Source organism: Dipodomys merriami, unplaced genomic scaffold (genome assembly GCF_024711535.1).
Source record: "Dipodomys merriami isolate MVZ:Mamm:240054 unplaced genomic scaffold, mDipMer1.0.p SCAF_3, whole genome shotgun sequence".
Taxonomy (NCBI): Eukaryota; Metazoa; Chordata; class Mammalia; order Rodentia; family Heteromyidae; genus Dipodomys; species Dipodomys merriami.
In genome coordinates, this window is record NW_027204492.1 from 110,134,385 (window position 1) to 110,152,052 (window position 17,668).

The window sequence follows — 17,668 nt, forward strand, 5'->3', positions numbered from 1 at the left end:
CTCTCTCTCTCTCTCTCTCTCTCTCTCTTTCTCTCTCTCTTTCTCTTGTTGTTGATCATGGGGCTTGAACTCTGGGCCTGGGCACTGTCTGTCCCTCAGCTCTTCAGCTCAAGGTGAGTGCTCTACCACTTGAGCCACAGCGCCACTTCTGGTTTTCTGGTGGTTGATTGAAGATAAGAGTCTCACAGGCTTTTCTGCTTAGGCTGGCTTTGAACCATGATCCTCAGATCTCAGCGCTTCCTGAATAGCTAGGATGACAGGCACAAGCCACCTAGCTTTCATTCATTTTTTTTTAAGATTGAGAAACAGTAAATGATTACAATGGTTATATCTGAAACCATAGTCTTGGCCTGAAAAATTCTACCCACTTTTTCCCTTTGGTCTGCTTGTTTGTGCTCCTATTTAGTGTACAGAATGACATCAGAGGGGCTGGGAAGGTGGCCCAGTGGTAGAGCGCTTGCCTTGCAGAATGACATCAGATATGCAGGATTTTGTTCCCCCTTCCATTCTCAGCTGGATGTCCACCAAAGGCCCTAGGTCTCTAAAGAGATGGAGCCCTCAGGGTTAGTATGGGCAATGCACATAGTCTGTCTCCAGTCAGGGGAAGAGCACACCGACAAAACTCCTGGGTAGAAAGGAAAGAAGAGCCCAGGCATGATATTTGCCAGCCTGTGGTCAGGGTGTGTGTGTGTGTGTGTGTGTGTGTGTGTGTGTGTGTGTGTGTGTGTGTGTGTGTGTGTGTGTGTGTGTGTGTGTGTGTGTGTGTGTGTGTGTGTGTGTGTGTGTGTGTGTGTGTGTGTGTGTGTGTGTGTGTGTGTGTCTGTGTGTGTCTGTGTGTGTCTGTGTGTCTGTGTGTCTGTGTGTGTCTGTCTGTCTGTCTGTGTGTCTGTGTGTCTGTGTGTGTGTGTGTGTGTCTGTCTGTCTGTCTGTCTGTCTGTCCTGGGACTTGAACTCAGGGCCTGCATGGTATTTGCCAGCCTGTGGTCAGGGTGTGTGTGTGTGTGTCTGTCTGTCTGTCTGTCTGTCCTGGGACTTGAACTCAGGGCCTGGGCGCTGTCCCTGACCTTTTGTTCAAGGTTAGCACTATACCACTTGAGCCACAACTCTGCTTCCACATTTTTTGGTAGTTTCTTGGAGATAAAGAATCTCATGAGCTTTCCTGCCCAGGCTGGCTTCAAACTACAATCCTCAGATCTCAGCCTCTTGAGTAGCTAGGATTACAAGCATCAGCCACAGGCACCCAATCATTTCAGTTTTTCACAAATCACATCCAAATGAATTGCTCATATTGTCTTTCAACATAATGTATTGTTTCATGGATTTAAAGAGACAGACAGGTCACAAAGTAAGTATTGCTTTTGCTGAGTATAGTAACACCCCAGTTTTACGTGGCTTCTGGGCAGTTTTATGTGGCTAGCCTGGGCAGGAAAGTCCATGAGACTTATCTCCAATTAATCACTGAAAAAGCGGGAATGGGCACTGTGGCTCAAGTAGCACACTAGCCTCGAGCAACAGGGAGCTCAGGGACAGCACCACAGCCCAGGCCCAGCAAAAATACACACCCCAAGAGGAATGACTTTCCGTTAACACAACCATTTATTATGTAATCCAAACCACCATTGGCACTATCTGTAAGTCATCCACGCTGTGTCCTCAGGCTATTTGTCTCCATACAGTCAGGGTTGGTAGGAATGTGAGGAAGGGGTTCTTACTCTGGAATGTCTAATGATTTTCTATCAGAACAGATAAAGATTATTGGCAAATAGTGATTTTCTATTAAGAGTCAGCAGTCTAGTATTAGAATAAGAGTTAAACTGGCACTCATTTATGTATTGACTCTTTTGCACTTTTATTAGCATATATTAGTTATACAAAATGGCTTTGTGATATTTCCACATATTCAGACAATATAGCCCAATCAAATTTATCCCCTCTGTTACTCTCCCTTGTTAAAACACTTGACAGATTTCATCGCTCTATTTTCACGCACATAGAGGGCATAAGTTAATTAAAGGACAAAGTCAAATATACTTCATTCCTTAGGTGGAACTATGTGCAAAGATGCCAATTTTTTTTAACCTAATAACCTTGTAAGTATCACTTTAAAAGTCCCAATGGAATTTTTCACACACCTCTTTGTAAATTATATAGTTCCCTTTGGAATAGTAATCGTTGTTTTCTATTGTTGTTTTGTTTTTGTGGTAATTGGAATTCAGTCCAGCGGCTTGTACATGCCATGAGTCACTCTGCCACTGCGCTGCATCCCCAGCCCTATTGACAGTATTTCTTAAGCTGGCAAGATTTTGATTAAAATGTACTTATTATTTCTTAGTATATTTTCATGAAAAGGCAATACCACTTTAACTTTATGTAATTCATTTCCTATCTTAGCCATTTTAATTCTAGGCTCAGAGAGTTGGCTTTAAAAGATCAATTAGGTTTATTTGGGTATAATTTATTTACCATTTAATTTACCTACTTAATGCATGTAATTTTTTACTAGGTTTTAGTATACTTAGGGTGTTGTGCATTCATCATCACAATCAATTTTAGAGCATCTGTGTCATCTCATAAATGAAAAAGAAGCTGAGCACCATTGGCTCATGCCTATAATCCTAGCCACTCAAGAGGCTGAAATCCCAGGATCAAGGTTTGAAGCCAGCTTGGGCAGGAAAGCCTGAGATTCTTATCTCCAATTAACTATCAAAAAACCAGAAGTAGAGCTGTAGCTCAAGTGGTAGGGTGCTAGCCTTGAGCACAAAAACTCAGGGACAATGCCAGACCCAGGACTGGCCCCCAAATAAAAGAAACCTATAAGCAGCAACTAACTAACTTATTCCTTCATTCTACCTCCAGTTCAAGCTCTAGGCAACCACTGATCATTCTGCTATATAGATTTACAGCATTTCATATAAATAATGTCATTCAGTATGGCATTTTGTGACCAGTTTCTTTTGCTTAGTATGTTTTCAAGGTCCATTCATATCATAACATATAGTATTATTATTAATATAGTTTATATTATTATAGCAAATACTACTGTCAACTAATATTTCATTGTAGAGACTACATTTTCTTTATCCATACAGTCGATAAATATTTGGCTATATCTCATTTTCAGTATCTATGAATACTTCTGATATGAGTATTTGTCAAAAAATTTTCATGCAAAAATCTGGCTTTTTTAGTGAGTTCACTTCTTTCTAAAGTCCCCAGAGATATGGGGCTGGGAGGTGTCTCAGTGGTAGAGTGCTTGCCTTGCATGCAGGAGGCCCTGGGTTCAATTCCTCAGCACCATGTAAGCAGAAAAAACTGGAAGTGGAACTGTGGCTCAAGGGGTAGAGCGCTAGTCTTGAGCTGAAGAGCTGAAGGACAGCGCCCAGGCACAGAGCCAACAATAAATAAATAAATAAATAAATAAATAAATAAATAAATAAATAAATAAATAAAACCCAGAGATATCTCATGAACTATGACTTCCAAATGGCCCCCTGTGTAGTACTGGCTGTTCAGATATATGAAAGACTTGAATTGCAGATGAGACCAAGGTCCAGATAGGCAAGATGGCTTCCCTAGGCACACAGAGCTGAAGAATAGACAATGGCCCTTAATCCATTTCTCTTACGCCAGAGATTAGCAACCAATATGAAAACATGCTAGCTAGAAAAGACCTGGTGCCTGCAATATGCATACTTGTAGAGCTTTGCAGGTGTTTTCTGTTTGCTATTTCTGTTTTGTTCACAACTGTGTGCTTTGGTTAGAAAGTGAAAAAGAATAACCTAGTCTCATCTCCTAGTTATACAGATGAAGAAGTTGAGGTACAAAGACGTGATGTGGTTTCCCACTCAAAGTCACACTGTTAGTGGCGGAAGAACAAGGAGAGAAACTAGTCTCTCAGCTCCTGTCCTAGTCTGATGTTTTAGATAAGCATCTGTTGCCCAGAAGCTTTGTGAAGGCCGATGCCATTCCATTTTGTCTCATTCCTACCAGAATCCCATCACAGGGCTGTTATCAGCCAGCCATGACCAAAAGGATGCCTGGGTGCGAGACAACATTTACAGTATCCTGGCTGTATGGGGTCTAGGAATGGCCTACCGCAAGAATGCTGACCGTGATGAGGACAAAGCCAAGGCCTACGAGTTGGAACAGGTAATGATGTCTGACAGCTGGATCCTGACTGCTTCGCATGTTTTCTCTTTTCCGTAAACTGGAACTCCCACGAGTAGCTGTGTATGAACAAAAGCCCGCATGCAAGCTTATTCTCTTATTTCTGCTATAACATATGTTTGGGAGGCATTTAGATGGTCTCAGTCTCACATGTTTGAGAATTTTCCCCTCCATTAAAAACAATGATAAAACTGGGTGCCGGTGGCTCATGCCTATAATCCTAGCTACTCAGGAGGCTGAGATCTGAGGATCACCAGCCTGGGCAGGAAAGTCCTTGAGACTTTCATCTCCAATTAACCACCAGAAGTGGTACTATGGCTCAAGTGGTAAAGTGCTAGCTTTGAGCTGAATAGCTCAGGGACAACACTTAAGCCCAGAGTTCAAGCCCCATGACCAACAAAAAAATAACATCCAAAATCATACCAAATAGTGAATAAAAGCATCCATTCTAACCTCCAAGTGTCCATCTACCTAACTAGCTTCATTTCTCTCATGTGTGCTCTTATCAACTATATACGTTTATACATAATATATCATTACAACCTCATGTGCGTGTTTGTTTAAAAAAATAACACCAGAGGGCTGGGAATGTGGCTTAGTGGTAGCGTGCTTGCCTAGCATGCATGAAGTCCTGAGTTCAATTCCTCAGAACCACTACACAGAAAAAGCTAGAAGTGGCTCTGTGGTTCAAGTGGTAGAGTGCTAGCCTTGAGCAAAAGAAGCTCAGGGACAGTGCCCAGACCCTGAGTTAAAGCCCCAGGACTAGCAAAAAATAAATTAACATCAGAGCTACACATTCCAAAGTATGCACCCTAATTTCCCAACATTTGTGAAGTTGTTTCTATAGTATTTTTGATCGGTAGTATAAAGGCCCGGTTTTAAACGGACCTAAATTATGGAGGAAAATGGTAGGCAAACTAATATACTGGCTAAGAACTCAAACTCTGGTGTCTGATTGACTAGATTCTAACCTTGTCTCATTCCTTGCCAGTTGGGAGAATTTACCACACGCAACCCCAAGTTCCTTGTCTATAGTGGGGTAAAAATACCATCTGCAACTGGTGCAAGAATTCACGATAATCCAAGGAATGCCTGGATATAGTGTCTAATGACTAATGTAGTGTTATTATTATTATTTGTATCAATGAGAATAATAGTAATTGGTTGTAGTGTATTACAGTATTGGTCCTGAGGCTTGAATTAGAGTCTGGGCATTGTCACTGAACTTTTTTACTCTAGGCTAGTGCTCCATCATTGAGCCACAGCTCCATTTCTGGCTTTTTGGTAGTTAGGAGATAAGAATCTCATAGGCTTTCCTGCCCAGGCTGGCTTCGAACCGTGATCCTCAGATCTCAGCTTCAGTAGCTAGGATTACAGGCATGAGCCAGCAACATCTACTACCACTCGCCTTTTTGTTTGTTTGTTTGTTTGTTTGTTGGTCGTGGGACCTGAACTCTGTGCCTGGGCGCTGTCCCTCAGCTCTTCAGCTCAAGGCTAGCGCTCTACCACTTGAGCCATAACACCACTTCCGGCTTTTTCTGCTTCTGTGGTGCTGAGAAATCGAACCCAAGGCCTTGTGCATGCAAGGCAAGCGCTCTACCACTGAGCCACCTTCCCAGCCCCACCACTGGCTTTTTCTAAGAACTTGGCTCAATAGTCCAGTGAGGGTATCACAAATGTCTCTTAGAGGGGTGAGATGTAGCTCAGTGGCAAAGCGCTTGCCTAGCAAGTGCAATATCCTGGGTTCGATCTCTAGTACCAAAAAAGAAAAGACAAAAAAAATACAGTTAAAAAATGTCTCTTAGAAAAAATATCATTTCTTCTGAATGGGTGTAGTATATTTAATTCATCCTTACTATAGCAAAAAATTAATTACTAAACTCCATGATGTAAACTTGCAGAGTTACTAGGCTTATAAAAATTGTGTTGCAAAAATGGCTGTTGAATAATTGAATTTTAAAGGACAAAATATACCATCCAGTCCCACCTTGTAATTTGAAAGAAATTTCTGTGTCCAGCCTTTTCTTTCTCTGTGATGGACTGGAGAAGAATCGATACTCTGAACAATCATGATACTCATGTACGCTTAGGATCCACTTTTCCAGGGAAGATGCTGGACGGTACTGGTCTGTAACCCATTTGGGGGTTAGCAGATGGTTTTGTGGGAGCAAGGAGCCTGGCCTTTGTTACAAATGGAGCTTTCTTTCCACAGAACGTGGTGAAGCTAATGCGAGGTCTTCTCCAATGCATGATGAGACAGGTAGGTGGGAAGTGCCGGGGACATTTTATGCCTTCTTGGTAATAATTAATATGCTTAGCATGTTTTGAAGATTTCTTCTCGAGAAAGAGAAATTAAATATATTCTGCTTACTTTCTCTTTTTAAACTTAGCGTCAACTTTATTATTCTGTAGAATCCATCATCTTTAAGATCATGATTCCTAAGACTCTCTTTTGAAGAGCTGCATGTGTGAAAATCATGTATGATTTTTTTAAAATTCTGCCAAGCTTAGAAAAGGAGATATCTTCATTTGGGGCTACGTGTTTGAGTTTCAAAAATTTAGTCTTACCGTTTACTGATGTTTTCAGTAGGGAGGAAATAAAATAATACGTTGAGCACATGCTGAACACAGAACCCATCCTAGCATCTGCATGAATTCCAAGTTGTATGCGATACAGCCCCTGTCTTCAGTCATCAAATACGAAGGCATAATGTGTTTCTCTTTCAACATTAGGAAAACAGTTGAAATTTAATTTGTTATTCTCACTTTTATCCCTCCCTTTCTCCTTAAGTACCTTCCTTAGTCTTAGCTTAAGTTCTGGCCTGACTTTTGATAACTACTCCCTGTGCCCCCCAACTTTCCCACCCTATCTCTGGGCTGAGGCATTGCTAGTGAATGTGTGGGAAGAATCCCTAACATAGTCCCCATATCAACTGCTCACTAGCAGTCTGGCTCTGGCTCTGAGAGGTAGCAGGTAAGAAGTGTACACGGTCCTTCCATGTGATCTCAAGCCACCCATGATGAGCCTATGTAGCTATGTGGAATCAGCTTGCTTCTTTCCTCAGGTGGACAAAGTGGAGAAGTTCAAGCACACACAGAGTACCAAAGACAGCCTGCATGCCAAGTATAACACTGCTACCTGTAGCACTGTGGTGGGCGATGACCAATGGGGCCACCTCCAGGTGGATGCCACCTCGCTCTTCCTCTTATTCCTGGCCCAAATGACTGCCTCAGGTAAGTCAAGGCCATTTGAGCCCATGACACATGGAATGATAATCTACAAAAGGAATGGAGAAGAGGGTAGTGTCTTGGTCCAGTTGTGTGACTATAACAAAGTACTCAGGACTGGGATTTTTTTTTTTCAGTTGTTGGGCTCGAACTCTGGGCCTGGGCGCTATCCCTCAGCTCTTCAGCTCAATGCAAGCACTCTACCACTTGAGCCACAGTGCCACTTCGGTTTTCTGGTGGTTTATTGGAGATAAGAGTCTCATGGAAGCTGGGCGCTGGTGGCTCACGCCTGTAATCCTAGCTACTCAGGAGGCTGAGATCTGAGGATCGCGGTTCAAAGCCAGCCCGGGCAGGAGAGACTGTGAGACTCCTATCTCCAATAAACGACCAGAAAACCAGAAGTGGCACTGTAGCTCAAGTGGTAGAGTGCTCGCCTTGAGCTGAAGAGCTGAGGGACAGCACCAGGCCCAGAGTTCAAGCCCCATGACTGACAAAAAAAAAAAAGAGTCTCATGGACTTTCCTGCCCAGGCTGGCTTTGAACTGTGATCCTCAGATCTCAGACTCCTGAGTAGCTAAGATTATAAGCACAAGCCACTAGTGACTGGCAGCTTGTACTTTGTGTGTGTGTGTGTGTGTGTGTGTGTGTGTGTGTGCGCGCGCGCGTGTGTGTGTGTGTGTGTGTGTGTGTGTATGTGTATGTGTGTGTGTGTGTGTGTCCTGGGGCCTGAACTCAGGGCCTGGGCGCTATCCCTGAACTTTTTTGCTCAAGGCTGATTCTCTACCACTTGAGCCATAGCTCCACTTTTGGCATGTTGGTGGTTGCTTGGAGATAAGACTCTCACAGACTGGCTTCAAATCATGATCCTCAGATCTCAGCCTCCTGAGTAGCTAGAATTATAGATATGAGCCACCAACACCTGACTATACTTCTGTTGAAAACTGTTCATTTGCCCATTTATGATTTGTCAGGTAAATTGCTGATAAATGAGAATACCACGTGGTATTCAGACAGAAAGTTTTTCTTTCCGAACTGCCTGCCTGCCCCCTGCTACCGTGTGTGGTGGAGACACACAAGGCTAAAGGGGTCAGCCACCCTGGGCCTGGACTTACCAAAGGGGGCCGTAATGTGCTGAATATGGATGTAACCTCCCATGCCTCCAGGTGTACCAGTTACCTAGGTGACACAGTACTGGGTAGAAACTTAGCCAAGAGGAGGAAGGAGTGTACCCCACCTTCCTGGGGTGGACCTTACATTCATTGGATGGTTTTCTTTTGGTCTTTGGTTTGGAGCTTTTTGTACATTCTACATATTAATTCTTATCTGATGGATAACTGGCAAAGTAGCTAGTATAGCCAGCCTTCCACCCTCTTTCTGCGATCATGCATCAACTCTTTGATGTACTTCAGCCTTAATATTTGATGCCCTTGTAAGAAAAATGAAAATGAGGGTAGAAGGACTGGATTCGTAGTGTGATGTGTGTCATGTATAATGGACAGGTCCCTTTAAAAGCTAACTTTATTTTTCTTTACTAGGCTTACGTATTATTTTCACCCTTGATGAGGTGGCCTTCATACAGAATCTTGTCTTTTATATAGAAGCTGCATATAAAGTCGCTGTAAGTATCAGTACTTTTGTCGTTTATGGATGTGCCGGTTCTCCAAAAAAAAAAAAAAAAAGAATAGAAAAGAAAAGAAGAAAAACCATATTGTTCTTTGAAAGCCAATTCCTTTGGGACTGAACAGAAGATTTCAAAGACTAGAGCTCTGACATTGTGTCACTACCCATACAAAGTGCACATTTTTCTTGTCCTGGGATACAGATTTATGTTTTGGAGTGCACCAGTGTCTGTCTTCTGCTTACCTCAAATAAGACCCTAAAATGTTCCATGGGATGTGTCTGCAGAGGTGGGAGAATTGGTGCCTGGTTGGGAGCTGGAGAGCCATGGAGAGGACCATAATGACCCTGCAGGTAGAGAGACCTTAGCCATGGTATGAACACATGGAAGAAGACATGCCTAGCTTAGCAGTAGAGCCTGGAGTAACTATAGACAACTGAACTGCAAAGCTGACTGTGAGGGAAGCAAGCAAAGGGCAGTGGTTGGTGTAAAAAAGAAATAAGTCGGGTCTGGGAAGGTGGCTTAGCGTTAGAGTGCTTGCCTTGCATGCATGAGACCCTGGGTTCGATTCCTTAGCACCACATAAGCAGAAAAAGCCAGAAGTGGTGCTGTGGCTCATATAGTAGTGCTAGCCTTGAGCTGAAGAGCTGAGGGTCATCACCGAGGCCCAGAGTTCAAGCCCCACAACTGACCAAAAAAACAGAAAGAAGTCACTGTACCCTAACGAAAGGTCAGCACACTTTCTGTACAAAAGGCCAGAGAGTAAATATTTTCTCTGCAAAAGCCACGGTCTCCATTGCAGCTACTGTCCCTCTGCGACAGGAAAAAGTACATAGAAAGTATTTCCACAAATCCCTGTGGCGCTTTCAACTAGACTTTATAAAAATAGGTGGCAAGAGCCAGGCCCAAAGAAACATAGGTCCCATGGTTTCCCTTATTTGCAATAGTTAGTATATGTATGAGTCAAGCAGAAAAGGTCAGATAATGTGATGTTAGGGAAATGAACCCTAAGATATGTATTCAAATGTTTTTTTCTTTCATGCGATTGTTTCCAACATATTTGTAAGACCATTTATTTGTTGCTTTGTATGTCCCTCCCCCACTGTATAACCCCTGCTTTCACTGTATTTGATGTGGGTATAATTTGTGGAGGGGAAGGGGAAAAACAAGTTTAAATAAGGATACAGGTGGACCCGTTGCAACAATGAGAAGTACAAGTTGTCATGTCGAAAATGAACTTTACAACTTTGGTGGGGGGGGGTGGGGGGAGGATTGGGTGGGAGGGGAGGCTTGGAAGGGATGGGAAGGGGAAACAAAGGAGGAGGCTACAATGCTTGATAAGAAATGTACTCATTATCTTGCCCATGTAATTGTAACCCCTTTGTACAGTTTTTTCACATAAAAAATAGCAACCCCCCCCCAAAAATAGGTGGCAAGATTTGATCCAAGGGCTATCATTTTGTGACCCACACATCTGAAACAATGACTCTCATCCAAGAGTAATCTTTCTCTCCGAGTGGACATTTGGCAGTGTCTGGGAACTGTTTCAGTAGTCACACTGAGGGAAGAGGATGCTAATGACACCTAGTAAGCCAATGCTAGGGAAAGAGTTTTATCTGGCTGGAAATGTTTGTAGTGCCAAAGTTGACAAACTTTGGTTTAAGGAAACTTGAGAAACCATTGTATCTAGAAAGAGCCTTTAGTTGGACCTTGGAGAATAAGTAGGGTTTAGATAAGGAAAAGGGGGTAGAAAGGATGTTTAGGTTCAGGTGTATCATGTAGCATCAACTGTTACAGTGGCAGGGATAGATTCTGAGAACAAGTGGTGTGCTTGGGATAGGTAGGGGGCACTTGGGACAGAAAAGGAGCAGACTTATGGTCAGAGATGACATTAGAAAATAGTAGAAAGGGAATTCAGTGGCCTGGTGGCTTATAGTAGTGAACCTAGCTACTCAGGAGGCTAGACCCAGAGGATTGCGATTTGAAGCCAGACTTGGCAGAAAAGTTTGAGACTCCATCTCCAAAACACCTAGCAAAAATCCCAGGCTGGAGGCATATTTCCAGTGGTAGAGTGCCAGATGAACAAACAAACCAGGCAAGAACAAAGTCCTGTTACCACCCCCCCCCCTCAAAAAAAGTTTAGTTTATGAGCATATAAGGGTTGGAGGACAAATTTGTAGGGGATATGGCCATGCAGAAAGAAATGTCTACTAGGTTAAAAAGTGTGTCACTTGGGCTCAGAATGTGGCTTAGTGGTACAGTGCTTGCCTAGCATGCATAAAGTCCTGGGTTCGATTCCTCAGTACTACATAAACAGAAAAGGCCGGAAGTGGTGCTGTGGCTCAAGTGGTAGAGTGCTAGCCTTGAGCACAGAGAGGCCCAGGGACAGTGCCCAGGCCCTGAGTTCAAGCCCCAGGATTGGCAAAAAAAAAAAAAAAAAGTGTGTCACTTTAGACTCTGAACAGAGAAAGTGAGTTGATCAGTTTTTGATGATGAGTCATGTATCTATAGGCTTGGAATATAGACAGATTGAATCAAAAGAAGGGAAGAGGGCTACAGGAAAGACTTTACCTGCCTTAGGCTACAAGTACTACCCACAGGACGAGGTCCAAAATGGCTCTTTTCTGTCTAAGTTTCAGGGTTCAGATTTTCAAATACTCCTCTATTTGGAGACTAGAACATAAACTAGACTACCATTTTGACATTGATCTTCTTTTGGATTGCAATCTTTTAAGAGTACACATAGAGGGCTGGGAAGGTAGCTCAGTGGTAGAGTGCTTGCCTTGCATGCATGAGGCCCTGGGTTCGATTCCTCAGTACCACATAAGCAAAAAAGAAAAATAAAGCCGGAAGTGGCACTGTGGCTCAAGTGGTAGAGTGCTAACTTTGAGCTGAAGAGCTGAGGGACAGTGCCCAAGCCCAGAGTTCAGGCCCCACAACTGGACCAAAAAAAAAAAAAAGAGTACACATAGAATTTTGAAACAGCATGTAGCTAGACTTTTTTTTGACAGTCATGCAGCTTGAACTCAGGGATGGGCACTGTACTGTCCCTGAGCTCTTTCGCTCAAGGCTAGTGTTCTACCACTTTGAGCCACAGCACCACTTCCAGTTTTCTGGTGGTTAATTGGAGATAAGAGTCTCACAGACTTTCCTATCCAGGCTGGCTCCATATCATATCATATCTCAGCCTCTTGAGTAGCTAGGATTACAGGCATGAGCCACCAGTGTCCAGCATTACTTGGATTGTTAAATGATTCACCAAGTTATATACACATGCCTAGAGTCCTCTGTGTAACAGAGTGTTCCAAACTAATTCATAATTCATTTTTCTGTGCCTCACTTTTGACTTTGGATCCAGTTACTAGCTAAGTATTTGCATTCAAGAGATACTGTTAAATATTTTAGATGGGTTTATTGGCTTCAGTAAGTTAAAGTTGCTTAATTCTATCTTACAATTTAAGCTCAAAGGCACTGGCTGAAGAGAGGGAAACTCTTTGATTATAGACAGGTAGCTTATTTACTACAAATCAAAGGTTTCCTACAAATTAATATGTTTTTAGAAATAAGAAATCTGAGAGTGGTTTTGCATGCAGTTTTGTTCCACTTGAGTGTTTTCTTCTAAAATTCTTCGCAGAGGTCACATGAAGTGATAGTAAGGAAGACCAGAATGGGAGTGTACGAAGCCATGGAGTTGGCTCTTAGCCCTAACAATAACATACAGAAATCATTTTTCCATAGCCTTCTCATATACCTCTTTCTCACCCTGTAAAATTTACCTTTTTCTCTTCCAGGATTATGGAATGTGGGAGCGTGGAGATAAGACGAACCAGGGCATTCCAGAATTGAATGCAAGCTCTGTGGGAATGGCCAAGGTGACAGTTCAGTTTGTTATCCCTGCTGTATGTGTTTACTGCTTTACTTAGGTTCTGGTCATTAGGCATGGATTTCATGAGATTAGCACATTTCCCACAAGTCAGTAAGTATGTGAAATTCACATGGCACTTGTATACCAGAGAAGGGAAATCCTAGATCAAGAAAATGGGATTCCTATACTGAAATGTGTGTATAACAGAAAAGGTGTACTGTCTTCTGGCTATCCATTGTGATCACCCATCAGGCTAATGGAGCTCTTTCTGTTAAGAAGCTGCAGGATTGTATTTGGCTTCCTTTCTGGGTCATAGAGAAGGCTGAAGAATATGAACACTTTTTGAGTTCACATATTCAGCTCTATGAGGCTGAACAAGTAATAACCAGGAAAGCTGGTAAATTAGAAATATATTGAAGAGCCGGGTGCTGGTGGCTCATGCCTGTCATCCTAGCTACTCAGGAGTCTGAGATCCGAGCATCACAGTTCAAAGCCAGCCCAGGCAGGAAAGTCCGTGAGACTTATCTCCAATGAACCACCTGAAAACCAGAAGTGGTGCTATGGCTCAAGTGGCAGAGTGCTTGCCTTGAGCTGAAGTGCTGAGGGACAGTGTCTAGGACCAGAGTTCAAGCCCCATGAGTGACAAAAAAAGGAAAAGAAAAAAAAAAAAAAGAAACATATTGAATGGAGAAAGGGAATGTCAGGACACTGGGAACTTTCCTTAACGGTATTCCAACCCAATGCAATATAGGTTTCCAACTTAGTATGCTATCCTGAGCTTCTAATCTCAGCTCTTTAGGAGACTGAGGCAGAAAAAGCAATTGAACCTAGGATTTCAGGGTTGACATGAGCAGCATAATGAGACTTGCATCTCATAAAGCAAAATAAATCCAATGCGAGAGCGGAGGGAAGAATTCGAACTTAGAGCCTGGCCCTTGTTCAGCTTGCCTTTTACTACTTGAGTCATGCTTATAGCCAAGCCTTTTGCTGGCTATTTTGGAGATGTAGTCTTACAGAATTTTCTACTTGGGCTGGCTTGGAACCATGGTCTTCTGGATTTCAGCCTCCTGAGTAGCTAGGATGAACAAGTATGAACGACTTATACCCAGCAAGAAACTCCTCTCAAAGCAGTGCACACCTGGTTGGGGCCATATCAGCCTGCCAACAGAACCAAGGCTCCAGAGCCAGAATTTTATTTTTGTCTTCTTTTTGTTTTTCTTTTTTCCAAAGGGTTGCAAATTAGTATGTCAATTTACAAGCACAGTGCATCTTGGCAACAATATAATCTTTAAGGAAACTGTTAGAAAATGTACTTTGGGTTAAAGAATTTCATTTCTGATGTGCCAAATGAACTCATGATAGAGGCTAACCAGTAAAGCAGGTAAAAGAAAAGCCAGCCATGAATTTAGTGCCACACATACATGATGCTATGTACTTGTTAGTAATTTTTTTTGGTACTGGAGTATATGTTTATTAGAAAGAAGAAGAAGAAGAATTTGTATGTGTTTCTAGGCAGCACTTGAAGCAATTGATGAGCTGGATCTTTTTGGAGCCCATGGTGGACGCAAGTCAGTGATCCACGTGCTGCCTGATGAAGTCGAGCACTGCCAGGTAACAGGTCAGCCCCTTGAGTTCCAGACAGTAGAGAAGAAGAATCCCAGAGGAAAGGCCTGGGCTCTAGTTTGGAATCCCTACCTTCCTAGCAGACTGCTTCTTTGAGCTCCAGATTTCGTATCAACAAAGGGGCATATTGGTCTGCTGCCTTACAAGACAGTTGTTAGGCTGGAGCGGATGAACCCAGACAATTTATCCAAGTACCTTGCACCCAGAAAGTACTGTTCAGACAAAAGACACAGTGTGGCCCTATATAGAAAGTCAGAAACCAAAGCAACTTGATTTTGCTGGAGGTAAAAACCTATTGCTGGTCCTTTGAGCACATAAGTGGTTTACTGAGGTTTATTTCATAACACATCCATATTGAATGATTAGCAAGCACTATCTGAGTTGATTAGGGTTTGATGAACAGAATGGGTAGTGGAAGGGAAATGAGCTGGGAGAGATGTACATTAATAGAGCCTCCCTAAAGTACAGATTATAGAAAATAATGATAAGCCAGATGTGGCGCTGTGGCTCAAGTGGTAGAGTGCTAGCCTTGAGCTGAAGAGCTGAGGGACAGCGCCTAGGCCCAGAGTTCAGGCCCATGACTAACAAAAAAAAAAAAGAAAAGAAAAGAAAAGAATAGTTAGATGTTAGGGGACTCCATGAAGCAAACAGTGAGTCATCAATTGCTAGTCCATCATCAAACACTTACTGGGGCTCCACTATGTGCTAGGGCAAAAGTCAGCCTCATACATAAAAATTTGTCAATGGAGAGTTTATAGTTGGAAGCTTTTGTTTCCAGTCAGGGAAAGCCTGGAGAAGAATGAGTATAACTATGGCATTGTGGTCAAGGGACTACATATATGTAGGCTATAACTATAGTAAAGCTATACCATCTAGGTTTGTGTAAGAGTAATCTGCAATGTTCTGCCCAATGATGAAATCCCCCGATACTGCATTTTTCAAAATATCTTCTTGGTGTTAAGTGACTGGTTAAAGAACTAGGCCTAGATATCAGTTCCTCATAGAAAATAAAGCTTTAGGACTCAGGTGTAGCTCAGTGGACAAATGCTTCCATGGCATATGCCAGGCCCAGGGTTTGATTCCTAGCTTCACACACTCACAAAAATAATAATAGTATAGATTTATTCTGAATCTGAATTGTGCCACCTATCTTTACCCCACTTTCTACCTCACTGTATCTTCCCTCATTAAAAAGAGTCAGTAATAGGGAATATGGTATTTTATCATGTAAGAGAGACATGCTGGTGTGTATCTTAATAGACATGTCATTTAAAGGAAAATTGTATACTTCCCCTGTCAGGTCATTTGCTGGCTAAATTCCCCTTAGGCCCAGATCTCTGTGTCTGAGTCTCAGAGTCATTGTGTATAAATCATACAGTTAATACCTTAATTCCTCATATGGAAGATTTAATTAGCTTATTTTTGGCAGAATCTAGCCTCCTGTCTGTACATGTTAGATCTCAGCATTGGCTTCTTTCCCTGCCCAAGTGTTTCTTTATGATTCCCGCTGCCTTCCATGTTCACAATGCCTATTCCAGCCACTTACAGTTGAGGCCCTACTCCAGTGTCTTTAATAACCCTAGAAAGATTCTATGGCCAAACGAATTTTTTGTTCCTTATTTTGCTAAAGCATGCATGGGGGTCTTTCAAAAGTGACTCCTTTAAGCATTTTTGGGTCACCCAAATGAACTGGTCTCATCTCACAGAAGCAGTCATTCTCTTTGTTGATCCTACATGCATGTTTATTTAGTTTGTATCTTCACAGACAACAAAAACAACAGATAGTTCTGTCGTTTCCTTTCCAATATGTCCTATCGATCCATTCAACTCAATAGAGAATGTGGAAGAGACCAGCAGTTCTCAGCATAGGCTCCAAAATAATGCATGTTCTATCCAACCTCCTCTCCATTCACAATGAACAGGAGGCATTGACCAGATAAGTAAAGTTGGACACCAGGTGCCGTGGTGGTAGACAAACCTTTACTCCAAATTGGTAAACTCAGATAAATGTTTTCTTGGGGCTTAGGTGTTGGCTCCTAGTAGCACACTTAACTATTACTACTTCTGTAGACTAAACCTCCTCTTTGTTTCTCCTTCAGTCTATCCTGTTCTCCATGTTGCCAAGAGCATCAACATCTAAAGAAATTGATGCTGGACTTCTTTCCATTATTTCTTTCCCGGCTTTTGCAGTGGAAGATGTGAACCTTGTGAATGTGACCAAAAATGAAATTATTTCTAAGCTCCAGGTAATCATTGGTCGTGCTGGTGACCATCTGCTCTGTGCTGAATGCCATTTTTACCTGATGACATGGAGCAGCTCACTCTTCAGGGTCATGGCTTGCTTTATCAAGGTGAACTTACAGAGTCAATTGCCAATGCTATGTCTACAGGCAAGAAGTGTCATAGTGATTAAGTGACATGGTTCTCTTCTTAAGTTGGAGAACTTTCATTCAACAGGGCATTTTGAACCCCAATTCTTACCAATAATGATCTTCTAAGACAGACTCCTTTGAGAATCTTTTGAAAGCCATGGATTCATTTCCAGAAAAAAAAAAAAAAGAAAGAAATGATCATGTCTGTATAGACTGAAACTTTATACCGAATTTCATGGGACTTAGTGATCCCAAGTTGAGGGAAGGACTGGGAACGTAGCTTAGTGGTAGAGTGCTTGCCTAGCGTGCATGAAGCCCTGGGTTTGATTCCTCAGTACCACACAAAGAGAAAAAGCTGGAAGTGGCACTGTGGCTCAAGTGGTAGAGTGCTAGCCTTGAGCACAGAGAGGCTCAGGGACAATGCCCAGGCCCTGAGTTCAAGCCCCAGGACGAGCAAAAAAAAAAAAGAAAACAAGTTGAGGGAAGATTTAAAAATCCCTACAGAGAGACGCAGTTACTGACATATCACATTAAATAGAGACTGTTAAGAATAAGTTTTCTAGCCAGCTGGTACTTTCAGTAAAATAATCAAAGAATGTGAATTTCCTAAACCAAAATTTACATCTTGATTGTCTTACTCTTGATTGTGAAACAAAGATGGAAACAAAGATGCTAAACTTAGGATCTCCAATCTATCTGGAAAACATGGCAGTTAGAGTGATCAGGATTTGTGGAGAAAATGGCATTTTGAGGGGCAGCTGACATAGGAAGACAGAATGAATGGGCTTGCAAGATG

At 42.4% G+C, this 17,668-nt stretch overlaps 1 protein-coding gene across 2 annotated transcripts in view; it reads left to right on the top strand.

The window, feature by feature from the left end:
• The window catches only part of LOC138840454 (phosphorylase b kinase regulatory subunit alpha, liver isoform), a 57,384-nt gene that overhangs the window by 4,116 nt on the left and 35,600 nt on the right, over positions 1-17,668 (top strand). For both annotated transcript variants that reach the window (XM_070040780.1, XM_070040779.1), the window contains exons 2-8: positions 3,991-4,149; positions 6,380-6,427; positions 7,233-7,401; positions 8,930-9,012; positions 12,804-12,884; positions 14,390-14,488; positions 16,600-16,746. In XM_070040780.1, coding sequence (XP_069896881.1) covers positions 3,991-4,149; positions 6,380-6,427; positions 7,233-7,401; positions 8,930-9,012; positions 12,804-12,884; positions 14,390-14,488; positions 16,600-16,746 — 786 coding nt within the window. The remainder of the gene's footprint in view (positions 1-3,990; positions 4,150-6,379; positions 6,428-7,232; positions 7,402-8,929; positions 9,013-12,803; positions 12,885-14,389; positions 14,489-16,599; positions 16,747-17,668) is intronic.